This window comes from Lepidochelys kempii, chromosome 26 (genome assembly GCF_965140265.1).
Source record: "Lepidochelys kempii isolate rLepKem1 chromosome 26, rLepKem1.hap2, whole genome shotgun sequence".
NCBI lineage: Eukaryota > Metazoa > Chordata > Testudines > Cheloniidae > Lepidochelys > Lepidochelys kempii.
This window is the reverse complement of record NC_133281.1, coordinates 2641720-2669245: the sequence shown is the minus strand read 5'-3', so window position 1 is coordinate 2669245 and position 27526 is coordinate 2641720. Positions and strand designations below refer to the sequence as shown.

Genomic DNA, 27526 nt, shown 5'->3' with positions numbered 1-27526 from the left:
TATATTTCTTAAGTCCCCTTCAACAATTATGGATGCTGAAGATTTAATATATTTTTGCATGGTCTGTCACTTTTCTTATTATTACTCCTCAGTCTGGCCAAACGTGCATCTGAATAGGAAACAGATTTTTTAAATCACCTACAGATTTGTCAAACCAGGAATAAGAGAGGCAAAGAATTTGTGACATGGTCTAACAGCCACTTCGCAGTTTGAGATTGACATTGGATTAGTGTCAGTCAGGTGGAGTTCAGGAGTTTTTGATTTCCAAAGAAACTTGCTGAAATCTTTCCCATGCAGAAAGAAAATTAAGGCAGGTAGAATAGAAATGTATCTGTCTCAGCCTCACTGTGGGACAAAGGCTTCTCCAGCACTGCCCCCCTGTCCAACTATCTAACTCCCCCCCGTTGCTGCTAGCCCCTTTGCAGGGAAAAGGCCTCTTTAGTCTGCTCCTGCCCATACCTTCCTCCCTGACATTTTGAACCCCCTGTAGCCAAAGACCTGTCTAATGCTACTTCTCAGCATTATGGGTGGGTTTCAGTCACTTTCACCCACACCTAAAAAGAACAAACATTTTATCCAAAAGACAGCACCTCCAAGCTGCACAGCACCCCCATAGTACCATCACGGGGGGGGGCAATCCAAGCTAACTCTTCAGCATCTGGCTTTCCTTGGCCTCGACTGGCCAGCCCTCACTGTGTTGAGGTCACAGCCATGAGCTCTGACAGCAGGGCAGCTCCCAAAGTGGAGCAATGGCTCCAGGCCACGGAGGGCTAAAGAAATCTTTTGCACACTTGCATTTGTAGAAAACTATTCCTGTGTGTGAATGTAATTTACTAATTTGATGGAGCCAAGTGGCTACTGCTAGTTCTCCGACAGCAGTCCATGCTGTTGTGTGTCACGTGGTGTGGGTAATAGATAAAGAAGGGAAGCGGCAGAGTCCTGGTTCCTTTCAGAAAGCTAAAAACTGTACATTTCAAGAGTTGCTTGCAGTGATGTTGTAGCCATGTTGTAAGGAAAAAGCTTTTATTGGACCGTCTTCTGCTGGTGAAAGAGACAAGCTTTCAGGCTACCTGAAGAAGAGCTCTGGCTAAGTAAGCTCCAAGCTTGTCTCTCTCACCAACAGAAGTTGATCCAATAAAGGATATTACCTCACCCATCCTGTCTCTGTATTTCAAGAGTGACTGTGTCCATCAACTTGCAGACACCTGGGATGCTAGCTGGTTCTGCAATGCCAACTATCAGCAGTACTGCGTGCACTGAATTTCCCAGCATGGAATTGTGCTTGCAGCCAGTCAGCTGAGCGTGACTTTACCTGAGCTGGCTGCGTATAGAGTTTTCAGCCAAGGCATTTACAAATGTTAATTCACAGACTTTCACTACAACCCCCATTTTGCAGATGCAGAAACTGAGGTGCAAAAACGCTAAGGGTAAAATTTTCAAAAGCATGTAAGTCATAAGAACTGCCATGCTGGGTGATCGTGGTCTATCATGCCCAGTAGTCTGTCTCCAACAGTGGCCCGTACCAGTGCTTCAGGGATTGTATGGAACAGTGCAATTATGGAGCGATCCAGCCCTGTCTTCCATGCCTGGCTTCTGGCAGTCAGAGGTTTAGCATCGGCCCAAGCATGGGATTGCATCCCTGACCATCTTTGCTAATAGCCATTGATGGACCTAATCTCTCATCTTCAACAGAGATTTAGGAGCCTATTGAAAGTCAATGACTTCAAGTCAAGACAAAATGACTTGTGCACGTTCATCTGGTAAGTCAGTGACAGAGCTGAGACTATAAATCATATACATATATAGAGAGACTATATGCTATAAGAAGCCTTGGTGTCAGAGTTGAGAACAGAACCCAGGACTCATGGGCCACAGGGGTGAGGCAGTTTTGGAAAGAGGCATAGGACCATAGCAAACTGATGGCCACATAACAAGTGAGCATCGGAGCCAGGAAAAGGGCCCAGAAGTCTGGGGCTACACAGTGGGTCGGTGTGGGAGCCAGGCCCAGGAATAGAACCCAGGAGTCCACAGCTGCATGGTGGGTCAATGTGAGAGCCAGGAAAAAGACCCAGGAGTCTGGGGCTACACTGTGCATCGGTATGGGAGCCGGGCCCAGGAACGGGACCCAGGCGTCCAGGGCTGCACAGTGGGTCGGTGTGGGAGCCAGGTGCAGGAACAGGACCCAGGCGTCCGGGGCTGCACAGTGGGTCGGTGTGGGAGCCGGGCACAGGAACAGGACCCAGGCGTCCGGGGCTGCACGGTGGGTCGGTATGGGAGCTGGGCACAGGAACAGGACCCAGGCGTCCGGGGCTGCACGGTGGGTCGGTGTGGGAGCCAGAGGCAGGAACAGGACCCAGGCGTCCGGAGCTGCACGGTGGGTCGGTGTGGGAGCCAGAGGCAGGAGCAGGACCCAGGTGTCCGGAGCTGCACAGTGGGTCGGTGTGGGAGCCAGAGGCAGGAACAGGACCCAGGCGTCCGGAGCTGCACAGTGGGTCGGTGTGGGAGCCAGAGACAGGAACAGGACCCAGGCATCCGGGGCTGCACAGTGGGTCGGTGCGGGATCCAGGAATAGGACCCAGGGGCCCGCCCCGCCTTGGCACTGGCAGGCCGGTGCGGACCCCACGCACAAGCCAGGGCGTGAGTCTCTGGCTCCCCCTGGCGGAGCCGCCGCTGGAACTGCAGGGCTCGTGGGGCCGGGGGCGGCGCGCAGTGATGATGGTAACAGCGTCACCGCGGCGACACCCGGAAGTCGCTGCAGCAGGCGGTGAGTGCGGGAACCCTCCCTCCCACGCCCGGCCTAGATCCCTGCCCCCGCTCCGCCGGGTCACCCCCCCCTTGCTCTCCAGGGGTGTCCATTCCCCCTCCTGCCCCCAGGGCCCGCCCACCCTGGGGATCCCGGCCCCCTCCCCCACAGGGCCAGCCCCCCTCCCAGGCTCCCACTCCTTCTTCGGGGACCCCTCCCCCCCGGACCCCCTCCCCTTGATGGGCTCCTCCACACCAGGGCTGGACTCTTTCCAGCCCCCCCTCCCGCTGCCCCCAAGCCTGGGACCGGCGCCCCCCTTCTCAGGGCTCACCCCTTCCCTCCCCCGCTGCCCCCAAGCCTGGGACCGGCGCCCCCCTTCTCCTCAGGGCTCAGCCCCCCCCCGCTGCCCCCAAGCCTGGGACCGGCGCCCCCCTTCTCCTCAGGGCTCAGCCCCCCCCCGCTGCCCCCAAGCCTGGGACCGGCGCCCCCCTTCTCAGGGCTCACCCCTTCCCCCCCCCGCTGCCCCCAAGCCTGGGACCGGCGCCCCCCTTCTCCTCAGGGCTCACCCCTTCCCCCCCCCCGCTGCCCCCAAGCCTGGGACCGGCGCCCCCCTTCTCCTCAGGGCTCAGCCCCCCCCCGCTGCCCCCAAGCCTGGGACCGGCGCCCCCCTTCTCCTCAGGGCTCAGCCCCCCCCCCCCCGCTGCCCCCAAGCCTGGGACCGGCGCCCCCCTTCTCCTCAGGGCTCACCCCTTCCCCCCCCCGCTGCCCTCAAGCCTGGGACCGGCGCCCCCCTTCTCCTCAGGGCTCACCCCTTCCCCCCCCCGCTGCCCTCAAGCTTGGGACCGGCGCCACCCTTCTCCTCAGGGCTCAGCCCCCCCCCCCCCGCTGCCCCCAAGCCTGGGACCGGCGCCCCCCTTCTCCTCAGGGCTCACCCCTTCCCCCCCCCCGCTGCCCTCAAGCCTGGGACCGGCGCCCCCCTTCTCCTCAGGGCTCAGCCCCCCCCCCCCCCGCTGCCCCCAAGCCTGGGACCGGCGCCCCCCTTCTCCTCAGGGCTCACCCCTTCCCCCCCCCCGCTGCCCTCAAGCTTGGGACCGGCGCCACCCTTCTCCTCAGGGCTCAGCCCCCCCCCGCTGCCCCCAAGCCTGGGACCGGCGCCCCCCTTCTCCTCAGGGCTCACCCCTTCCCCCCCCCGCTGCCCCCAAGCCTGGGACCGGCGCCCCCCTTCTCCTCAGGGCTCACCCCTCCCCCCCGCTGCCCCCAAGCCTGGGACCGGCGCCCCCCTTCTCCTCAGGGCTCAGCCTCCGCGGGGTGAAGGCTCATTTAAGCACAGCTCCTCCTGGAGTTTGCTGTCTGAGGTTTCCCTTATGGCTGCTTCATCCCCAGGGGCAGGCAGGGGGTGACCGTGGTTTATCCAGCCCCCCAGGTCAGGCAGGCACCGCACGGGTGAAAAGACGGAGACAAGGTCCCTTCCCCAGCGTAATTTACAATCTAACCCAAGACCAGAGTCTGAGTAAACCAGCAGCAAAAGGGTGGGAAGGGTGTGGCTGGGGGAGGAGGGAAGGAGATGGCAGCAGCTTGGATTGGGTATTAGGATTCCTTTTAATGCCTGAGGGGTACGAGCTACTTAACAGACAAATATGTTTGGCCTTGTGTTTGTGGTTACGAATTATACCCCGTGTCTATAGCATGGCTCAAAGCCTTCCTCGGAAAAGGAAAGAGACGTGGTGTTTTTTGTATAACATCTAAGGATTTACGGTTCTAAGTAACCTTTCCTTAAGATCATATGCGCTCCCATGTGCGCTCTTTCTGATATTCACAAATCGTAAATAATGGTTTGTTGGGAAATAACATGCAATGACCATTCTGTGGGCGCAGGTCAAAATGACAGTGGCAGAGCTGCACGTGCTGCTTTGTTGGGCAGCCTGTATAATTTGGTCAGGACTGCAAGAGGCCTCCCCTCCTGTGGAGGGGCATGTGTAACTCCTGGAGTTAATGTGCCCACATCACACAGACTGCGTGTGCCACTTGTGCATGTTGCTACTATAGCAAAACAGCTTTAAACTCCACGGAGACTGAGCCTGGAGAATAGGATATCTACACTGATAACGTGAGGTGGAAGTTGCACTAGGCTCTTGGCTTTCTGGTTCCTTTAACTGTGCACTGGTAGGCTCTGTCTTAAAACTAATATTTTAGTAAATCTAAACACAGAGAGAGAGACAGAGCTGAGATGTTATCCAGTGGCTAGAGTGGGAGAGTTGGAGTCAGGACTTCTGAGTTCAGTTCCCAGCTCTACTACAGATTCACTCTGTGACAACGGGCATGTGAGTTCTCTGCCTCAGTTTCCCTGTTTATAAAATGGGAGTAAAACCTACCTCCTGGGAATACCTGAGGGGCTTAATTTTTGTGAAGCACTTTGAGATCCTCTGCTGGAAGTATAGTTATTATTCGAGCTGGTGTCAGTAGTAGGCTAAATACATTTAGTTAAATATTTCTCAGTTTGCCTCAATCTTTGATCTCATGTGCTTTACATTCCCTTTCCCTAGGCTGTGCTCTCAGGGATGGCCCAACTAGGTGCGATAGCAGCGCTGTCTGTTAGTTTTCTGGCTGCAGCTCTCTTCTCTGCAGTACACAAAATTGAAGAAGGACATATTGGTGTTTATTATAGGTAAGACATCCATCTGGAATATTGTTTGGATTCACGGTATTTTGAAACCACAACCCAATGGCTTCCCCATCAGACGCCAATATTCTGTCAAAGGAGGGTGGAGTTGGGGAAAGACATAGTTTGTGATCCCAGATTGGTAACAGAAGACACTCAAGCAGTCTTAGAAATTATCAGTAATTCCACTTTAGTATGAAATATCTTGTGACTCATCCTCCTTCACTTGGATGTAAAGTCTGAGTTTGAGCTTCTGTGTTTTCCCCAGAAGAGTTGATGACACCCCATAACCCTGATATTGAAATAAGGACTGCAGCTCTCTGCTCTGCTTCAGGTGCTTGTGATGATATCAGCTCTGTTAGGCGAGAAACAGAAGTTCAATGTATGGTCTTGGCTGGCTGGCAGGTGAAGGAGGGACTGACTATGGAGATGTTGGTGAAAGGTGCAGACCTGACAGCCATGAGGATTTAAGTCCTCTGTTCATCCTCAGATAAGATAAAACATTGACAGCATCAGCTTCCCTGCTCAGAGATATGCTCTGACCTAAAGAGACCATCTCTATGTGCGAGAGAGAGTAATTCAGTCTCCATGGCTTATTCAACCTTTAGCACCACTACTGAGCCTGCCAACTAGGGGAGTGATTAGTGACAAATGTAAGGGCATGTTTTTGTGATGTGGACAGCTGTCCATTGGGGACTGGATTGAGGGCCTTCTCACCAACTCATTCCACATAAGCTACTGACTAGCTGTTGGGTGATAACTTTTGATTACTATCAACCTGGGCTGGATTTGAACCAGTGACCTGGAGGTGAAAGGTCCAAATCCCATGGCACTGATTTTCAACTGTTTAGTCTTAGGGTATATTTATTCCATCTCCATTTGTTTTCTGAGACTGGCGGGCTCTCCAGCTGCTTTGGGTTATTTGTGTCATTCGGGTTCATTAATTGCTAAAGTCTTTCCTCATGTATTCATCATAACTTTGAAAAGGTTTTCAAATCTGCAATCATCATGCTGTGTGTCTGACTCTTAGCTAGCTGGTGACTTTTCATATCCTAACTGGCAATTGGATGTGGCTTGTGACAAAGCAAAACCAACCCCCCACAACCACAGAGAACAACTTTTCCTTTTCTTATCAGAGATGGGAAGAGCTTGTAAGGTTTTAGTATGTGCTGATTATCTAAAGTGTCTTCAATATGCTCTGAATTCAGGGTACACAAACTGTATCAAGCACTTAAATTAAAGGAGAAAAGTGTCCAAGCACAGATGACAAATGCAGATATATTTGCAGATATCTGTCTCTGTTTGGAAGTGACAAGATGATGTCAGTTTATTTACCTTTTCAGTGCATCTAATCTTTAATGCTTCCGTGCCTTCCTATAGTCAAAGGATCTGCAGATACTTGTGAATAAACTGTGTACCATTCTTCTCTTTGTTTCTTCTCCTGCAGAGGTGGCGCATTGCTGACTTCCACCAGTGGACCTGGCTTCCACCTTATGCTCCCCTTTATAACTTCCTACAAATCAGTGCAGGTATTTTTGCATTTGTCTGCTTACATTAGTGTTTTCCCACCAAGTTGGTCAGAGAATGCTACATTTGGGACATCACAATCTTTTCCAGGGCAACAACCTGTGATGTTGCTGGCACAAGACTGATGATGGCACTCTCAGAAACCTCCCAGAGGAGAATCTAGGCAGGAGAGGGAAATGCCCTTATGCTCAGTATGAACCTGATCCAATGTTCACTGAAGTCAGTGGGAGCTGGTCAGACTCTACTTCCACAAAGGGTGAAAATGGCCTATGTGCAGAGGGCCAATGCAAGGCATATGTACCACTTAAAGCCCTGTGGGTACATAAGGCTTGTGTAGGACCTCTGCATGGGGCCAGAGCAGCAGGGGACTTAGAGACCCTGCACTGTAAATGGTCTTTTGCATTATGTTCTTCCTTTTTGTAGTTCCTCCTACTCCAGCCTCGGTTAGATACAACAGACTGCTGCAAGGTTTGCATCACTGGAGTTGCCCCAGGCCTGCTCTGAATTTTCTGGGCTTTTTCCCCATGATCTTTCTCTTGGGATGGTACATCTTTCTTTTCCCCAGTTTTTCTTTCAAGCAGGGGAATAAACATCCCAAAGTGGGGACTTAGAACCTGTCCAGTAAACTTGCAGGCTAGATCACTGGCAAATGCTCTCAAAGAATTATGCAGTGATGCATTCTTTCTGTTGAGCAACCTTTGGACAAGTGGCTTTAAGGTTTATCCCTAGAGCTGACAAGCGCTGGACAGCAGATGGCGGAATAATCAATAGAAGCAGATTTAGTTCTGGCTTTTGCAGTTCCCCAGGCTATTCCAGGACAAAGGGGTGATGTAATGAGGAACCTGAGAGGAAATACTCTGTAAGATGACAGGAAAGCTGATGAAAAACAAAGGAACTACATAACTCTTGTACTGTAAGCAGGCTGGCTCTTAACTGAATCTTTGTTCTTTCTCTCTCTCTCTCTAGACTACATTGCAGACAGATGAGGTGAAAAATGTTCCTTGTGGTACCAGGTGAGATGTCGGACCATCATCTGGCACAGCAATCAAGTTACCCCAGTTTTTCTTCTTGGTTTCTCCCCATGCTGAATCATAGCTTGCAGTAGTTGAATGTACTTTGCCCTTTGTTCCTGTTAGCAGGCTGGTCAGGTGCCGCCCTGCCCTGCCCCTGAACTGGATCCTATGTTTTCAGGAAGCTCCAGCATACTTTAACATTTGTTGCCTTATTGTAGCTGCATGTTTGGGGTGTGTGTGTGTTTGTTCTTAGTAGGAAAACAATAACACTCTGCTCTTAGTGTTATACCACTTCAGAATAACATACAGTCAATAATGCGACTGTATAATAGTAACAACGAGCGAGAACTTCCTATAACTTGGCAGTTCTCTTAAAGTCCACTGATTTGATTCATCTCTGGCAAAAAAAAAAAAAAGACTTCTGCTGGCATAAACCAGGATGTAAGGTTCCCAGGAGCGGAAAGTCCATCAAGGTATAGGTTGTGGTGACTACAGCTTACCTCTACTGAGAGCACACATTAGCTCATCACAGCCTGAAAATTGAAAATTGTTGTGCTGACTGGGGCAGGGCCATGGACAGGGCAGGCAGAGAACTTGCTGTTTCAGAGCCTCCACTCTACAGCCTCAACTGGTGGGGCTTCTGTGGTGTCAGGTAGACGCTGACTGTGGCTTCCCACTGTGGTACCCTGGGGAAGGGGGCAGTGGAAATACTCTACCCACTCCAGGGCATGAATGTCCTTATGGGTGTGACTGCTCTTGTCTCTAGGCTTGAGAGGGGAACTAAGTCTTCATGGCCTGATTCTTGGCCTACTTAAATTTCAAGTGAGGATAGACTGCATTACAATTGACTTCAGAGCCTTTTCCATGTCTAATCCTTTACTTAGCGCTTTCTGTCCATGGATCTAAAATCCTGAGCCTCACATGCTCTCTGTGAAGCAGGTTTTATCCTCACTTTGCCAGTGGGAAAATAGAGGCACAAAGAGGATAAGTGACTCGTGTGAGGTCACGAGAGTCAAAGAACTAAGGAAAGGATTCAGGAGTCCAGAGACACCCCACACACACACACTCTAACCACTAGACCTGCTCCTCCCAAACTAGAACCCATTATTCCTAGCTTACATGTAGCTAAATCCAGAGTAAACTGGGCCATTGTTCTTGGGGTTCCCCCAAAACCATCCACTTGGATTTGCTGTAAGTGCAGGCCCACCACTGTGAACCACTGTTACCAAAGGTTGTGAAGTGTCCCTTTCAGTCCGCTAGAGGGTGTTGTCTCCATGACTGGTCCCTCCTGATGTTGTCTGTGACAGTTGCATGATCAGCCTCTAGCAAATTGTGAAATAAGAATTTGCTTTTATGAATGGGTTCAGATGCAGGATTGTGCTGCTGTGAGCTCTGTTCTGTGCCCCGCATCCTAGTCTCCTTTAAATGCTGAATAATTATGGAGAAGCAGTGCCTTGTTCTAGAAGAGCCAGTACTGCATACATCTTACACCCACCCTCGACCCTGGGTGTATCCCTGAGCAGCTTTATTTAGTTTGGAATGTTACACCCTCCTTTTCTTTTTCTCTTTCTTTCACAGTGGGGGAGTGATGATTTATTTTGACAGGATCGAAGTGGTGAATTTCCTGATCCAAGGTGCTGGTGAGTTATCTCTGCCAATGAGTCTGCGAGGCTACAGTATGAAGGACTGTCGGATCTGAGCATTAGTACGGCTTTTGCCTTCTGAAAGCTCATTATGTTCCTGCTAATGCAGCATGGGGTTGAGAAATCTTTTCTGCTTGTGCAGTGATTGATTTTGGAGGCCGGAAGAGCCACAGAAATTCAGCAATGTCCCCTTTAAAGCCCTCTGCTCTTTAAACTTAAGTGTTTACGCCCAAACTTAATTTTAAATGTTAAGAGACAGAACCAGTTTTACTATTTTTTATATATTTCTCTGTGTTTTGTTATCACTTACATGTTCTTATTACTTACTACCACAGATATACTCATTTTTCTCGTACCTTTCATTGTAATACCTATAATGCCTATCAGATTATTATTATTTATATCATAGTAGCCCCATGAATCCCAGTGGTGTTTTGCTAGGCACTGTCATGAAGAGCTAACAATCTAAATAGACAAAGGGTGGGAGAAGGGGTTCAGAATACCATCAGAGAATTGGCATGTGAGACACAGATTAAGAGATTTGAGCACCTTTCACTCGAAATACATCACAAACTGATTTATAGAGTCCCACTGAAATGCAGCTACCTCTGGGGTGGAGTGCAGGAACCATCTAGCACATTGGAAAAGGGTGGATACATTGGCCAAGAACATCAGGGCAAACCTCTCTGCTTGTGAATACACTCGTGGGTCCACAAAAAATTCATGGAGAGTGGAACAGAACCAGACCATTTTAGGTCCCATTGATTAAAAGTAAATCCATGTACAGCTTTGGGCCTGGGGGCTTCCTCCTGCTCTGAGAGTCTCACAAATTGCTTTGTACATGCCCAAACTCACTAATCCACATATCATATTGTTCAGACACATAATCCGTGTCTCACTGCTTCTCAGCAAAGATTTAATAGCAGATGCTATAGAAAGGTCTGGTGTTACTAAGACTTCATTATGTTTACAAAGCATATGACAGAACATTGGTTGTACATTATGAAGTATTAGCATCAGTAATTAAACCTTCCCTCTCAAAATAAATGAACAAAGTGCGCTTCTGCAGTGCAGAGATCTTCTTTCCATTTTGTTCACTTGCTAGTGGGAAGGCTCCAGGCATTGGCAGTGAGTCGCCCCCCAGTGATTAGTGCAGATGTATCAAGCTCCCATTGCACGTATCCCAGGTGGAGCCCGACTCAAGACCACCGCCATTCTGGTCTAATGCAAACCTCTCTCCTTCTCACCAGTGTATGACATAGTGAAGAACTACACAGCAGACTATGACAAAGCACTCATCTTCAACAAGATTCATCATGAGCTGAACCAGTTCTGCAGTGTTCACACTCTTCAGGAGGTCTACATTGAGCTGTTTGGTGAGCCCCATCTCTGCCCTGGGTCACTGTAACCTTTACAGATGAATTGTCACATTCACCCGAACCTAACAACATCTAGAATCATAGAATATCAGGGTTGGAAGGGACCTCAGGAGGTCATCTAGTCCAACCCCCTGCTCAAAGCAGGACCAATCCCCAACTAAATCATCCCAGCCAGGGCTTTGTCAAGCCTGACCTTAAAAATATCTAAGGAAGGAGATTCCACCACCTCCCTAGGTAACGCATTCCAGTGTTTCATCACCCTCCTAGGGAAAAAGTTTTTCCTAATATCCAACCTAAACCTCCCCCACTGCAACTTGAGACCATTACTCCTTGTTCTGTCATCTGCTACCACTGAGAACAGTCTAGATCCATCCTCTTTGGAACCCCCTTTCAGGTAGTTGACAGCAGCTATCAAATCCCCCCTCATTCTTCTCTTCAGGAGACTAAACAATCCCAGTTCCCTCAGCATCTCCTCATAAGTCATGTGTTCCAGTCCCCTAATCATTTTTGTTGCCCTCCGCTGGACTCTTTCCAATTTTTCCACATCCTTCTTGCAGTGTGGGGCCCAAAACTGGACACAGTACTCCAGATGAGGCCTCACCAATGTCGAATAGAGGGGGACGATCACGTCCCTCGATCTGCTGGCAATGCCCCTACGTATACATCCCAAAATGCCATTGGCCTTCTTGGCAACAAGGGCACACTGTTGACTCATATCCAGCTCTTCGTCCACTGTAACCCCTAGATCCTTTTCTGCAGAACTGCTGCTGAGCCATTCGGTCCCTAGTCTGTAGCGGTGCATGGGATTCTTCTGTCCTAAGTGCAGGACTCTGCACTTGTTCTTGTTGAACCTCATCAGATTTCTTTTGGCCCAATCCTTTAATTTGTCTAGTCCCTCTGTATCCTATCCCTACCCTCCAGCGTATCTGCTTCTCCTCCAAGTTTAGTGTCATCTGCAAACTTGCTGAGGGTGCAATCCACACCATCCTCCAGATCATTTATGAAGATATTGAACAAAACCAGCCCGAGGACCGACCCTTGAGGCACTCCACTTGATACCGGCTGCCAATTAGACATGGAGCCATTGATCACTATGTATTGAGCCCGACAATCTAGCCAACTTTTTATCCACCTTATAGTCCATTCATCCAGCCCATACTTCTTTAACTTGCTGGCAAGAATACTGTGGGAGACCGTGTCAAAAGCTTTGCTAAATTCAAGGAACAACACGTCCACCGCTTTCCCCTCATCCACAGAGCCAGTTATCTCGTCACAGAAGGCAATTAGATTAGTCAGGCATGACTTGCCCTTGGTGAATCCATGCTGACTGTTCCTGATCACTTTCCTCTCCTCAGAATTGATTCCTTGAGGACCTGCTCCATGATTTTTCCAGGTACTGAAGTGAGGCTGACTGGCCTGTAGTTCCCAGGATCCTCCTCCTTCCCTTTTTTAAAGATGGGCACTACAGTAGCCTTTTTCTACTGTTGCTTCAGCAAGGTTTTCTGCTGCTACCACACAAAATCTAGTAGTAAACAATCAGAGCCTCCTTTAGGCCCCTCTCCATAACTGATAGGATTCAGAAGAGATCACTCCAGTAGCTATTCCATTCGTGACCAGGGTTGGTTCAGTTTAATTAGTTATAGTTACACGTGCCTCTGGAGCCAGAAGTATAAGGAATGCGTAACTATAATTAAACAGAACCAACCCTGGTCACAAACAGAACAGCTGATTGTCCTAGCTAAGGTGTGGAAGCTTCATCAGGTAGATGGCTCTGTTTAGCTAACCCTTGCAAAATAGTCACGAGAAATTTACTGGTCCAATCATAAAAAATATAAACGAGAGCTTAGTCGCCTATCAAGAAATGTTACTCATTCAGGGCAAGTAAAATGCTGTATGGGGAGCTTATATCTTGGTTCTACTAAAGCAGCTATTACCATACTACCTAGGCATGCCATGTGGGTGTTTGAGAACAGGGGAATCTCTCAGGACTGGACAGATTATCCTTCATTCTGACTGCAGGTCATCTTAAAACTAGACTGTGCAGAGACTAGGAGAACCTCTTACAGGAGGGTGTCCTGATAGTAGAGGGACAAACAAAATGTCTTAATTGACCGTTACCCTTTATAAATTCTTTTGTTGTTCTCAGGATTAATTTTTCTTTTGAAATTGTGAGAATGTCTTTGCAATACTTATCTCAAACCGGAGCCCAGGCTCACTGTGTGACATTTGCACAAACACCCTGCGGGTTCCTCCTTGAGACTCCCTGATCTAGTCTTCCTATCGGAATGTGTGATGGTTACTAATCATTAACTACTGTATCAGAACTGCACTTTTTAAGGGACTAAGAGATCCCTGTTCTGACAGTGCACTGCTACAAAATATATCATTGGGACTCGCTTCTATAGAGAAACAGGAGGGGAATTATCAGAAAATATATTAATTCTTCACCCATAGATGTCTCCAGATGACATCAGCAGCCGCTGATGATAGTTGCTAAAAAGAGACTAAAGTAAACTGATTTGCTCTGAAGGAAGGGTCTGTATACATTTATATGCACTCCTTCATGATTGTTTCTGTCTGAGCAGGATGCTTTTTGGCTGAGGAGTTAGAAATGAGGTGCAGCCCATTGAATACAGACCTATGTCACCATTCTCTGCCTCTACATCTGGAGGCAGGTGCAGGAAACTGATAACAGCTGTTTCCTAAACTCCTGCCTGAACTGTGTTTTGAATGTGAATTCCAGACACCTGAACTGGGACAAAGCTAATAACTGAGGGAGTGAGCCTGGATCACTTTCAGGGCTGTTAATTTTTTATTTTCCTGTTGCATTTCTCAGCAGGCCCCAATGGAACATACAACTTTCATTGAAGCTTTCATTGAAGCAGGGCTTTGAATTCTTTAGTTCCTTTTGAAATTCCCCAGCTACACTAAAGTTAATTCCTACCTACTGAGCCAAGTGGATTTGCTGATGAAAATGTGCCCAACCTATTAAACTAACAAATGTGACCTTTTACCTTTCTGCCTTTTCCTTGTTCTGTCTCTTGCTGGCACACATTCAGCCTGGGTAGATCAAGGCCTGGCTAGGCCAGGTTTTAAATTACCAGGACTGCTCCAGGACCTGTTTGGAACGATAGCGTTGGGGGACATTGGTTAGAATAGCTCAGAATTTACTTGCAAACACACCATGCTTGTGGACATTTCCTTGAGTACTCACTGGAGCGTTGTGGCATCCCTGAGTTCCTCTAACAGAGAGACTCTTAGAAGAAACCCAGAAATAGACATTAGGGAGGATCCAGATCCCCTGTTGCCCGAGGACCCCTGACACTACAGGAAACTTGCCAAGCTGTGTACGTCCACCTGATCTCGTAACATGACACCTGCTCAGTGCTCGGAGAAAGATGAAAGTCCCTTGAGGTCCCTGCTGGTATGATATCCTGAGATAATATTCCTTCCCTGGTTCTGAATTTGGCAGTCAGAGGTGCCCTGTGCATCTGAGTGGTAGGCACAGTGGATAAGGATCCAATCCCAGTTATCCCTTGAGATACTGCCAGTTGACTGAGTAATTGTCCATTTATTCCCAGTAATGTGGATTCTGAGAGTACCTCCGGGGTCCATAAATCCCAAAGGTATATTACTGGAGCTGTGGAAGGTTGCAGGAGTTTGTAAATACCCTTCTTTTGTAGATATTGGTGGTGCAAGTTCACCATCAAGACAGACCACCCGTCCACTATTCGTCCTCCCCACCTCACCCCAATTACGGTATTTTGGTTTCACCGCCAGTTTTGTCTGGTCTTGCATCTTGTTTGTGATACCATCTTGTTTTGCTTGTTTTCCGTCTGAAATTTTAAATCAAACCTGATTTACTCAAAGGCTTCAGGGCCTGGCTCAAGACTGGGGTTTTGTTAGGGGGAAAAAAAAGTGCACACATGCACACAGGTGTGTCTTGATTTCCCCTATGGGATATGTAGCCTCTGTGTATCTAACCTCAACTTGTGTTTCATTTCCAAGAATGCTAAATCAAAGCCTATCCTGAATAACTCCACAGATGATCTGAGAGCCAAGTGCCTTGTGTGTTCTTTAACCATGTCTCACTTTTTTGATACCAGATCAGATTGATGAAAACCTTAAACTGGCTTTGCAGCAGGACCTGACCACCATGGCCCCTGGACTCGTTATACAGGTAATCAGGGTCACACCTGGGCTTTACAAAGTGCTGATCATGGGGAGGACAATCCCATCTGGTACAGAAATGCTTACGAGATTGGGTGTGCAGTGCTGGGCAGGGATGGAGAGCTGTAAGTCATTTCTGGAAAACGGCTCTACCAACTAGACTCCATGTTGAGTTCCTTGAGGCAACTAATTATCTTTGGCCCAATTTTAAGTCCCACAGTTTTGTTGCCAGTGTTTTGGTTTCTCGCGGCATGTTAGCTGTTTGTCTACCTTCCTCCTATTCACTGTCTTTCCAGGCAGTCCGCGTTACGAAGCCAAACATTCCAGAAACAATTCGGAGGAATTATGAACTCATGTAAGTGCCTGGGACTCTCACCTTTGTGTTACCAAAGTGAATTTGTCATCCAGACTAATATGTTTTCATAGTATGCTGTGATTTCAGTGCCCTCTGCCAGACACACTCGTTTACCCTCATGCTGGCTCATTGCCATGGGCAGGAGGCCCAAGTGATGGGAATGGCATCATGCAAGCACGCCTCTGCCGATGGGAAGGTTTTTCTGTATTTTGTGTGTGCGCAGGCATTTGAGTGGCAAAAGTGGTTCATTTGTGGGCCCGTTGACCTTGACACTATGCCTTCAAGGGCCTCTTGGTGAGTGTGCACAAATGGCGGGGTGGATAATCCATAATCCTGCTCTTTGAATGGCGATGAAGAAATTGTTGATACAGCAGGCTGAAGACTTCACAAAGCTTTGAAATAACTTGTTTTAATAATACTTGACGACATGATCCTGTTGTTTCAACACTTTCTAAGCCAGCAGCCTGTCTTGCACTGACCATTCAGAAACACACAGGTTCTCTCAGCACTTTGCCACCAAAGAGAGAGTAATCAAGAAAGGTCTTCCTTTCTCCCCAAATCCTCTCCCAAGCCTGTGTCCCTACCCTAGAAGTCCAGGTAGCTTGTGTTTGATGCGGCCACAGTATGGGGATTCCTTATTTTTACGATCAGCCCGTTTTTATCTCCTCTGTCACTACAAATACAGCACGGGGTGTGATGTACTTTGGAGAGTGACTAGTTCCTCAGGCCTGACTTCTGCTCCGTGTGCTGTTTTTGAAATGGTTGAAATTTTAGGAGAAAACATGAGGGTGATGTTTTCAAAAGAGAACGTTCTTTAATTTCACTTCGTTCTTAGAAGGCAGTAGGACAGTGGGGGTGAGAGAGATCCGGAGCCATTTTACTAAATAAAAAAAAGTAGCATTTAATCCTGCACGTACACCTCCCAAAGCTATTTTCTTACAAATAGAAAAGTTTCCAAAATTTCCAAGTGAGAAAGGGAAAACTTATAGCTATGGCTATGTTGAAGGCTAAGGTTTTTTATATAGCTTCACTTTCTGCTTTGTGTTCCTAATTTAATAATTTGATACCTCCACTAACGGTAAATTTATAGGTGTGTATCCAAGTAATTAGTGCTTATATCCTCTATCAACTGCCCTCCACTAGAGGGTGATCTGCTCACTGGAGCAGGTCTGATTCACCCAGCAGAGGACAGCAGTACACATCACATACTGGGTGATCATGCAAAATAGCACCTTTACTTGTTGTGGGGGAGGAGAGGACTTTTTATTTATTGGGTCAGGAAAATGGAGTGGGTTTTTGTCTATGAAATTAGCGAGGTAGAGTGTGAGTGTATGCATTGTTCTGTCCACAACCTGCCCCTGCAAATGCACTCTAGAGAGAGAATCTACCCAGTGTCATGCAAGCGGGTTGCAGTGGGACAAGCATGGAAGGCGTGGCTGTCACCTAGGAAGGATGGCTGCACTTTCGAGAACTCAGATCCTGTGTGGTCGCTGCAGTTGTACATCTGGCTTGTTCTGGCTCACTAGGGAGAGCGAGAAGACGAAGCTGCTGATTGCGGCTCAGAAGCAGAAGGTCGTGGAGAAGGAAGCAGAGACGGAGAGGAAGAAGGCCCTGATTGGTCTGTATATGCATCTCCCATACATGTGGCTGGTTGAGAAGCTTTCCAGGCGTGGGTGGGTGGCTAACCCAAACACCTCTCTGGAAGTGCACGCAGCACATGTGCCTCTGCTGGGTCTTGTGCGAGCAGCAGTGTAGTCCGATGGTGGCTCGAAGAGATTTTCAATAAGGCGACTATAAACAAGATTAACGCTGGTGGTTTGTGTGAAGTGGGAAGAGGCAGGCACTGACGTTTGGGGAGGGTGAGAGAAGCTCTAGCCCATCTCTAGTCTAGCTGGTTCTGTCCAGAGTCTGTTAACAGCAAGCACAGTGACAACTGCACCACTGAAGGTGTGAACCGAGGGATTCGTTGTGAATGTCTCTAATCAAAATACAGAATTTTACAGTAAATGTGCAGTCACAGGTTCCTGTGACTAAGTCTGTTTAAAAATGAGTTCCCCCTCATTTGGGCTGCTGCCAGGAGTTCTTTGAACAGCTCTGTATCTTGTAGATGTGAAAATGCAGAGTGTTCTCTTTCTGCTTGATACCCATCTCTTGCTCAGGTAAAGCCTCCGCAAAGCTCTGGGCTTCTCAGATGGTTTCCCTGTGCTTGCTTTGACTACAAACATCCGTGGATGTGATGCTGTACCTCTTGGGGGGCTGAAAGTGCCTGTATAGGGTATGTCCACACTGCAATCCAAGGTGTGTGCACCGCATGTGTGAACATACCTAAGATCGCTTTAATCTAGCTAACTGGGGTATCAATAAAAGTGAAGCCATGGCAGCATAGGCTGCAGCATGGGCTAGCTGCCCAAGTACGTACCTTGGCTCCCTGGTGGCTTCGCTGATATTGGTACCTGAGCTAGCTAGATCAAAGCTAGCTCACATGGGTCTACACCTGCTGCAGTTGTACCTTCAGTTGCAGTGTAGATCTGCCCCATAAGGATTGGGTTTGCCAGAGGGAGTATAAGGGGGTGTGTGCCTGAGATGCTTCTGTGGGAAAGGAGCTCGGGTCATAACTCTTTGGGCATCAAGATGTTTCCTTTACCACTACAGAGGCAGAAAAAATTGCCCAAGTGGCTGAAATAACGTATGGACAGAAGGTGATGGAAAAGGAAACGGAGAAGAAAATTTCAGAGATTGAAGGTGAGCAACAACCTTTCCAATAAACAAATTCCTTTGTGCTTCTTCTCGGAAGATTTCAAAGCACATCACAGATATTTTAGTTAGTCCTCACGATGCTGCTATGAGGTGGGGCAGTATTATCCCTATTTCTTTTATGGGTAAACTGAGGCACATAGAGTCTGTGAGTTGGCCAAAGTCTAACCACAGCATGACTGAGCCCCCATATGAAAGTATAGAGGCCTTTCATATTGAACCCCTGTGTATGGTTGATGCAATAACCTTTCATGTGAACCTCGAAATGCATTGCAACGTTCAAAACTTATTTGTCTGCGTGCTCAGATTCTTCCCTTCATTTCCATCCGCATTTCACACTGGAGTGCTTGGAGGGACTAGGTCTATTGGGAGAGTAGGACGTGTTCACTCTGGCAAATGTACCAAAGTTGGAGAGCCCCAAACAAACTCCGAGACGCTTGTTGCTGCAGCACGGGAGGCAGGCAGTGTGATTATCAACAGTATTGCAGGAGCCAGCACTGCAGACTCCCACTCTCCCAAAGGGACACACCTAAGAACCAGGCAGAGCATCTTCCAGAAACAGAATATCCTAGAACTTCATTAGGAAATCCTCTCAGGGTATGGTCCTGCCATGCCATTCCATTCAGACACCCACAGTGTTCCATGGAAATTTACATCTGCCCCTCTTTCTTCAGAATTTTTCTAAAATGTGGACACCTGTCAGGAGTTTTTGGTAAATGTAGCTCTAGATCTTTGGTCTAGTCAAAAGGAAAAAAAAAAAAAGTGGCCAAACCCATCTCACCAGTTTATCCAGTTCTGAGATAAGCAGAGGCCTGCCTTGCAGCTTTCAAGATCCAAAGATCAAGGTGATGTGTCTTAGAGAGGTTTCAGAGTAGCAGCAATGTTAGTCTGTATCCGCAAAAAGAAAAGGAGGACTTGTGGCACCTTAGAGACTAGCAAATTTATTTGAGCATAAGCTTTCGTGAGCTACAGCTCACTTCATTGGATGCATTCAGTGAAAAATACAGTGGGGAGATTTATATGCACAGAGAACATGAAACAATGGGTGCTACCATACACACTGTAACGAGAGTGATCAGGTAAGGTGAGCTCTTGCTAGCCTTTGGCACGAACTTTTGTAGTGATAATCAAGGTGGGCCATTTCCAGCAGTTGACAAGAAGTCTGAGGAAAGTGGGGGGGAATAAACTATTTCCCCATGTTTATTCCTCCCCTCACCCCCCCGCCCCCCCCCCAGCTTTCCTCTGACGTTCTTGTCAACTGCTGGAAATGGCCCCCCTTGATTATCACTACAAAAGGTTCCCCCGCCCCACCCCGCTCTTCTTCTGGTAATAGCTCACCTTACCTGATTGCTCTCCTTACAGTATGGATGGTAACACCCTTTGTTTCATGTTCTCTGTGTATATAAATCTCCCCACCGTATTTTCCACTGAATGCATCCGATGAAGTGAGCTGTAGCTCACAAAAGCTTATGCTCAAATAAATTTGTTAGTCTCTAAGGTGCCACAAGTCCTCCTTTTCTTTTTGTCTTAGAGAGGTGATGGTGTGTGTGTGTGTGGGAGGGGGAGAGGAGGAATCTCCCTAGGCTAAAGAAGTGAGTGTTTCTCTTTAAGCATTATCAGCAGTAAACAAGCCCTATATTCTGTCTTCTCCTGTCATGGATTCCTGCGTTATTCACACCCATCTGGAATTGCTGTTTGCTTCCTTTAGGGGCCATTATTGACTAGGAGCAGGAATGGAAGCATTTCCTTGCCAATTATCTCTCTCAAATAATTTTTCTTTTCCAAGGTGATGGTTCTGAGTGCTTTATAGGAGCTTGAGCTCTTAACTGAGAGGGCTTTTCCCCATGCAGTGCCTTGTGTCAGGCAAATTCCAGGACAAGAAAAGGGCTCTGCCTCTCTGGCTCAGAGCTGCAAGGCCCTATTTCCAATTATGTTCATTATAGGCCCTGTCAAGTTTTTACAGAAGCCCACTGAGGAGCCAATTAGAGTTTTACAGATCAGCAGCTTCTCATTAAGAAGTTCCCAGCAGAACTACAATAGTTTTTATTTCTTATGAATACATGTCACCAGGTGCCAGGCCTTCACTCCAGCTCCATACTAGGCAGCAGCCCGTGCGTCCTGCAGGCAGGGAATTTTTGCCCTGCCTCCGCCCTTCCAGCTGCTCTGACTGAGTCGGCAGAGTGTTCTCATTAGTTGGCCAAATGGAGCGAAGCCTCAATTCACAACCTTCCAGCTGCTGGTATTGTTTTTAAATGTGGATGTTCTCCCTATTGGTGGAGATAAAGGAATGGTTTATCCAGTTGTTTGCTTTGAAACAGCTTGAATAGGATCCCAGTGCACTCTGACAAGCCTGGATTGGGGAGTGTTATTGCTCGCTGAGTTGGGTGCCCTAAAACAGCCTGTGAATATCCAGGGAACACAGTGGACCATACAGATAAGCCTGGATTTACAGATTGTGCCAGTGTAACATTAGTGTTCATTAAATATGGTTAATCACAAAAAGTCTGGGTAAAAGAAGAATGCAATAGGCAGTGGGGAAGTGTTGGTTTCTTTAGATGACCTTTATAAAATGTTTAATCTTATATCCCTGCCTGATACTGACGGGAGATGGTTCTCTACGACTTGAGCACTCAACGTCTTGCAGGATCAAACCCTTTGTTTGCCCAGCTCTTGAAATCCTGGAAAAAGCCAAGCTAAGAGCCCATCCAGGGGCCTGAGTTTAAGGGTTAAAGATCCCCTGACTCTTACACAAGTATTGGGATGTTAGCCGCAGTGTCCTGGCCAAATTACAGTTTGGGTAATTACATTCGCTACCTAAAATTCCGCCTGTGGTTTCAGTTTGATGGGGTGTTCTTTATGTCCTGTCCAGATGTGGTGTGTAGGATTGCTAGCTGCCATGCTTTTCCCCAAGAGATGACTGCGTTTTGGAGGAGGGTGAAGAGATTAGCCATTTGCCTCTCTTGCAGGGGAAGCATTGGTGTATAATCATCCCATTACATTTCAGGTGTGGGGAGAGACTGTAGCTTCTGGCCCTATTTCTTCCCCCATGGCCCAGGTGTGCCACCCATGGTTCGGTAGTGGTGTGGATACCCTGGCAGTGTGTGGATGCTACTGTGAATACAAAGATGGATCCAAATGTGGAGCACAATGTTTAACAAGTTACAGCAGCTGCATGCTCTCTTGTGTTTAAATGGCTGCCATGGTTTTCCTTACAGATAGTGCATTCCTTGCTAGGGAGAAGGCAAAAGCTGACGCCGAATGCTACACTGCCATGAAGATAGCAGAAGCTAACAAGGTATTTATTTGTCCCTTTGTGCTAGGCACTGTACAAACAGAACAAGAAGATGGTCCATGTGCTGAAGAGCTGATAGTTTAAAAGAGGAAAGAAAAAAAAAGCCAGCTGTGATAGTGACTCCCTGCTACATGTACAAAATGAATGTAGTTACTGAAAATCAGGCCAGACTGATGGGGGCACTGTTTGAACAGTGTTTACATTAGTATTTTGGTGGCATTCGCTCTGGAGGAGAGTTAATCATTAGACTAGAATGGCACTTTGTCCACACAACACACAGTCAACCTGTGGAACTCCTTAGCAGAGGATGTTGTGAAGATCAAGACTATAACAGGGTTCAAAAAAGAACTAGATAAATTCATGGAGGATAGTTCCATCAATGGCTATTAGCCAGGATGGGCAGGAATGGTGTCCCTAGCCTCTGTTTGCCAGAAACTGGGAATGAACGACAGGGGATGGATCACTTGATGATTACCTGTTCTGTTCATTCCCTCTGGGGCACCTGGCCCATCGGAAGACAGGATACTGGGCTAGATCGACCTTTGGTCTGACCCAGTATGGCTGTTCTTACGTTCTGTAAATATGAATCTGTCCAGAGGAAGCCTAAATGTGCTGGCTTGTGCTTTATGGAGGCCGCTCTGTTAAATGCTTTTGAGACCAAGTTTCCCTCTCTAGAGAGAGCTAGAGCTGCAGCACTTGGATATGATGTTAGCTCTGCTACAGCCAGAAAGTTTTAACTAATGCTCTGTGTGCCACCTGGCAAACTTCTTGCACAAATGGAGCAGGCCTCTAGAGGATGCTTATTATGAGAGGATCTGATTACAGGCCAGATCAGAATCATGCTGCTCTTATCCATGGAAGTCATCAATCTAGCAGAGCCATGAACCTGCTGGGGAGCAGCAAGCGGGAGAAGGAGAAATCAAATGGACAAAACTCTCGGGTGTAGAGTTAGGGGGATCACTGCCAACAGCAGATACCGGAAGGGAACACTGTGTTTGCTGGTGTTTCTTTAAATAGGAAGAAGATTTGTATTCATGTTTTCGGTTGTCTGCCAGGTACACTAGTGCTCTGGAAAAATGGATCCCTATGTGATCACAACAAAAGCTTGTTAGTCAGTAAATCTGGACGGCTGCTGATGTTCTGTTTTCTCTTCATGCAGCTAAAACTAACTCCTGAGTACTTGCAGCTGATGAAATACAAAGCTATTGCATCAAACAGCAAAATCTATTTTGGCAAAGATATTCCCAACATGTTCATGGACCACACGGGGAGCAAGCCTGCAGAGGGACTGGTGGAAGAGCTGAGAGGAGAGAATTGGGCTCCTGCTGCTGAGGATGTGTGAAACCTGTTTATAACACCTAATGACCGTGCAAAATTTCTATTTATTTTTTAACAAATGAAACAAACCGAGAAGTTGGTTTCCCCTTTTGATTTTTTTCACTGTTCTGTGCTGAAGCAGATGAGCCAGATTTAACCCTCTCAACCTTTTTTCTAGAAATCGGGTTAGACACAAATACTTTGATAGTCACAGGCCCTTTTTTGGTTACTTCTCAACAGCCAGGTTCAGCTCTGCACCATATCTTGACTCCTCCCTTTTGGAGGCCTGGTTATTCTGGAGCGAGGGAGAATCCTGCAAATTTCCAGCAGGATGATTTGTTGTGTGGTTAGGTTGATTAAATGAAGGTTTAAGTTCTGTGTGAGCATTTATAGCAATGGTAATAGGAGAGGTAATGCCCTTCTTTGCTGCTGGAAGCTGTCCTTTCTTTTGCTGGAGATTTCCAGTACATTTTTTTTGAGCCCTATGAAAGAGACAAAGGTGCTAGGACTTTTGTACACTACATATCCCAGCTTAAGCAAGGCAGCATGGATGTGATGGCAGAGCTTGTTAATTTCCCATGTCCTGAGATCAGTGTTTTCGCATTGTCCATATTTTGTAGAGGGATAAGGAGGTTCTATATTCTGTAATTCTCTTTCTAGAAAATCATCTGTAGAAGTGGTGCGACCAGGTCAGGGTTGAGGTGCTCTGGTGGGGTCAGTGTGCACGTACCCTGTTCCTGTTCTCTGGCTAAATGGGACATCAGTTTCCCAGGATGCCAACATATGGTACCTTTCACCAACAGCAAATTGACTTTTAGGGAAAGTAGCTTACAAAAATGATGACTCACTCAGACCCCCGTCTTGCAAACACTTTTGCAGGTGAGTAACTGTGCTCAAGTGAATGGTCTCCTTGACCTATCATTTCCATAAGTGTTCGTAGGATTGGGCCCTACATTTGAAATAGCCCAGCATGGTTCAGTGGCTGCCATACATTATCAGGAAGAGAATGTTCAGACAAGTTGAAGTGAATGGCTAATTTAGACCTTCTGTAGGCATTTTGATTCATGTTTAGCAGGGGCATACAAAACAGCATTGTATAGTCGCAGGGAAAGACAGGCGCCCCGTTGTCTTTAGACAATTCAGAGAGAACAATTTCTCCTTCTCTCCCTCCAGAATGATGCTGTAATACATGTGGTCCATTAAGGTGTGATTTGATTTGTTTTTAAGTCTTCAGGTATGCAGCTGGGAAGAGTCCATAGATTGTTCTATGATGTATTTTATATATATATATAGTATGCAAAATCAACTGGGGGAAAATAAAGGGCTTAGCATAATTCAGGGCAGGAGAGAACATCTGTTCCCTCCAGGCCATTTCCTCCCACTTGGCAGGAAAGCCTGCTTATTAATCACTGTTTTATTTTGCAACCTTCACACAGATACTTGGTGGCTCCAGCCTAAGTGCAAACACACTTGTCCGTGGCCAGCTTATTTCATTTATAATCTGTTGTTCCATAGAGCTGCCACATGCTACCATTGGTATTAGCGTCCTAAACTCATCAGAGCGCTCAATCTGTCTGGGTGTTTTTGTAACACCACCGCCCCCGTCAGATAGAAGTGTGATGAATTTCTACTGCCTCCTATATTTTTCACATTCGTTCTCTTTAATATTGTCACAGCTTGAATGACGACTACTTTGCCTGTACTTGAAAATGTAAAATGAAAGCTGCCATCAGTTACCGCATGAAAAAACTGATAACTCTGTTTGCGGTATAAGAAAAGTCTTTATCTCTTTCTATATATTTTTTTACTTACTGGAAAACCTGAGGTTTATACCATAAATTCAGATTCCAGACCAATGTACTACATTAGACAATGCTGCAATAGAAAAATTAGAACACTACCCCAGCTCTCACATAACTAGCATTTGCAAATCGGACAGGACAGGAACAGGAAGAGGGTGGGAAGAGCAGAACTTTTCTTTTTTTGGGAGGTGGGGTTGAGGTTTATACCGAGGGCGGTCTCACTCGTTCAGGATTGTTTCACACTCATGGTGAAGATTTGCATCTAGTAACTAATGCGTCGTTTTTAATCAAACATTTTTTACTAGGGGGAAAAAAAAAAAGCCAAAGTGTGTTGAACCTTCTTATATGACTTTCATGTAAACCTGTGTGGAATAAATAGGGCTCTTTTTTACTATAAAAGAATGAGGAAAAACACAGAAAAAGAAGTAGCCAATATTAGTACAATGTTAATTTAAAACACAATCTTACAGCCTAATTATTCCACCTGGTTAACAACTTAGGGTGTGTCTACACTGCAGCTGCCAGCCTGCACAGCCCAGCTAGGCAGACTCGTGCTAGCCCGGCTTGAGCTAGTGCACCAAAAATGGCAGTGTGGACATTGCAGCTGGTCAACACTGTTACTTTTAGCCGAGTTAGCGTGAGTCTGTCTGCCCGGGCTGGGAGGCTCGCTGCCTGCTGCAGTGTAGACATGCCATTAGTTACTGCAGTTTGTGAGATGATAAAGTGAAGTCTTAGCATAATTGGGGGGTTTTACCATCATTTAGTTAGAGCAAAGCTGACACCATGACTTTCTCTACCAGACTGAATCCACTGTTGGCATCTGACACAGTTTCTTCATTATTTTATACATTTAACCTCTTTTGCCTTCCAGAGTAAATTTGCTACTATATTTGACTCTTTATTCCATCTCTTCCTTGTGAGCATAGTGACAGGATGTCAGCTGGGTCTTTCTTTCTTTCTTGCATGCAAATTTGCAATGAGCATTTGAATGTTTAAAACCACTTGTTTAATGAAGGGTCTATAAGGGGGATGTGAATGGTGATGTTTGGGAATCCCTGACTGAGGCATGAAAATAACTGCACTGGCAGAGTCCGTTCTGACCTGTGTAAGCATTGGAAGTGATGTGTTGGAATAAAAAAGCTGTTTTATTTTACTATTTGTTATGACTGAATAAAAGGTTTTTCACTTGTAGCTGTAATATTTTTTCAAGCATGAATGAGCTTGAAACATGTTAGCGTGTACCTGGACAAGGATTGGGAGGGGAACGAGATCTACTCTAGTCCCTTAGCTTCACTGTGGCCGTTCAGACAGCTGTGTGCCAAGCAGAAATGTATATACTGGGAGCATGCTGCTGTTACCAATGTGCAGAATGAATGGACTTGGAGTATAATTATTGGATGCCAGTGACAAATTTCTAGGGTATGGAAGAGTTTGAGGGGAATAATTTTGTTCGTTCACATGCTTGTTTTACATTTAACCTGACAGAGGGCAGCATAGTGTGTTTTTTAGAGCAGCTGTGTAAACACTAATTGTTCTGAATATCAGAAGAGGGGAAGGCAGTTGCCTTGCATCAGAAGACAAATATTTTGGTTCAGGGTACCATGTGACAATCTTACCATTCGATTTGTGGTGATAAAGACTGGGATTGAAAGACTGGGTAGAAAGCTGGCTAGATTGTCGGGCTCAACGGGTAGTGATCAATGGCTCCATGTCTAGTTGGCAGCCGGTATCAAGTGGAGTGCCCCAAGGGTCGGTCCTGGGGCCGGTTTTATTCAATATCTTCATAAATGATCTGGAGGATGGTGTGGATTGCACTCTCAGCAAATTTGCGGATGATACTAAACTGGGAGGAGTGGTAGATACGCTGGAGGGGAGGGATAGGATACAGAGGGACCTAGACCAATTGGAGGATTGGGCCAAAAGGAATCTGATGAGGTTCAATAAGGATAAGTGCAGGGTCCTGCACTTAGGACGGAAGAACCCAATGCACAGCTACAGACTAGGGACCGAATGGCTAGGCAGCAGTTCTGCGGAAAAGGACCTAGGGGTGACAGTGGACGAGAAGCTGGATATGAGTCAGCAGTGTGCCCTTGTTGCCAAGAAGGCCAATGGCATTTTGGGATGTATAAGTACGGGCATAGCGAGCAGATCGAGGGACGTGATCGTTCCCCTCTATTCGACATTGGTGAGGCCTCATCTGGAGTACTGTGTCCAGTTTTGGGCCCCACACTTCAAGAAGGATGTGGATAAATTGGAGAGAGTCCAGCGAAGGGCAACAAAAATGATTAGGGGACTGGAACACATGAGTTATGAGGAGAGGCTGAGGGAGCTGGGATTGTTTAGCCTGCAGAAGAGAAGAATGAGGGGGGATTTGATAGCTGCTTTCAACTACCTGAAAGGGGGTTCCAAAGAGGATGGCTCTAGACTGTTCTCAATGGTAGCAGATGACAGAACGAGGAGTAATGGTCTCAAGTTGCAGTGGGGGAGGTTTAGATTGGATATTAGGAAAAACTTTTTCACTACGAGGGTGGTGAAACACTGGAATGCGTTACCTAGGGAGGTGGTAGAATCTCCTTCCTTAGAGGTTTTTAAGGTCAGGCTTGACAAAGCCCTGGCTGGGATGATTTAGTTGGGGATTGGTCCTGCTTTGAGCAGGGGGTTGGACTAGATGACCTTCTGGGGTCCCTTCCAACCCTGATATTCTATGATTCTATGATTGTTACAGGAGCCTAGTATCTAATTCCTGGATGGAAACCCTTTTAGGCTCCCTTATCAGTTCCAACTAGAATGTGCGACTGGTATTGTTTCAGCAGTGCTGTGGATGGCTCCAGCCCTAAGTCCTTGCGCTGTGAAGCTTCATCACTCGCTCAAA

The 27526-nt window shown here is 47.0% G+C and overlaps 1 protein-coding gene across 3 annotated transcripts; it reads left to right on the top strand.

Moving 5' to 3' along the window:
• Positions 1-2705: 2705 nt before the first annotated feature.
• Positions 2706-25845, top strand: ERLIN2 (ER lipid raft associated 2). Of its 3 annotated transcripts, XM_073324723.1 has the most exons (12): positions 2706-2764; positions 5287-5408; positions 6850-6931; positions 7896-7942; positions 9521-9582; positions 10836-10961; positions 15071-15144; positions 15431-15489; positions 17016-17107; positions 18142-18231; positions 21459-21538; positions 22695-25845. In XM_073324723.1, exons 2-12 carry the CDS (start codon positions 5302-5304, stop codon positions 22875-22877), a joined length of 1002 nt encoding a protein of 333 aa, XP_073180824.1. In that variant the 5' UTR covers positions 2706-2764; positions 5287-5301; the 3' UTR covers positions 22878-25845. The 3 variants fall into 3 exon arrangements, with proteins under 3 accessions (XP_073180824.1, XP_073180825.1, XP_073180827.1); XM_073324724.1 differs by lacking the exon at positions 10836-10961; XM_073324726.1 differs by lacking the exon at positions 5287-5408 and having other exon boundaries at positions 2740-2764.
• Positions 25846-27526: the final 1681 nt, after the last annotated feature.

What these genes read in the sequence shown, in the direction of transcription:
- ERLIN2 (XM_073324723.1), top strand. Translation starts at nt 5,302, where the DNA reads ATGGCCCAACTAGGTGCGATAGCAGCGCTGTCTGTTAGTTTTCTGGCT. An exon ending in GAGGAAGAAGGCCCTGATTG is followed by an intron (nt 17,108 to 18,141) that starts GTCTGTATATGC and finishes TTACCACTACAG; the next exon opens with AGGCAGAAAAAATTGCCCAA. An exon ending in GAAAATTTCAGAGATTGAAG is followed by an intron (nt 18,232 to 21,458) that starts GTGAGCAACAAC and finishes TTTTCCTTACAG; the next exon opens with ATAGTGCATTCCTTGCTAGG.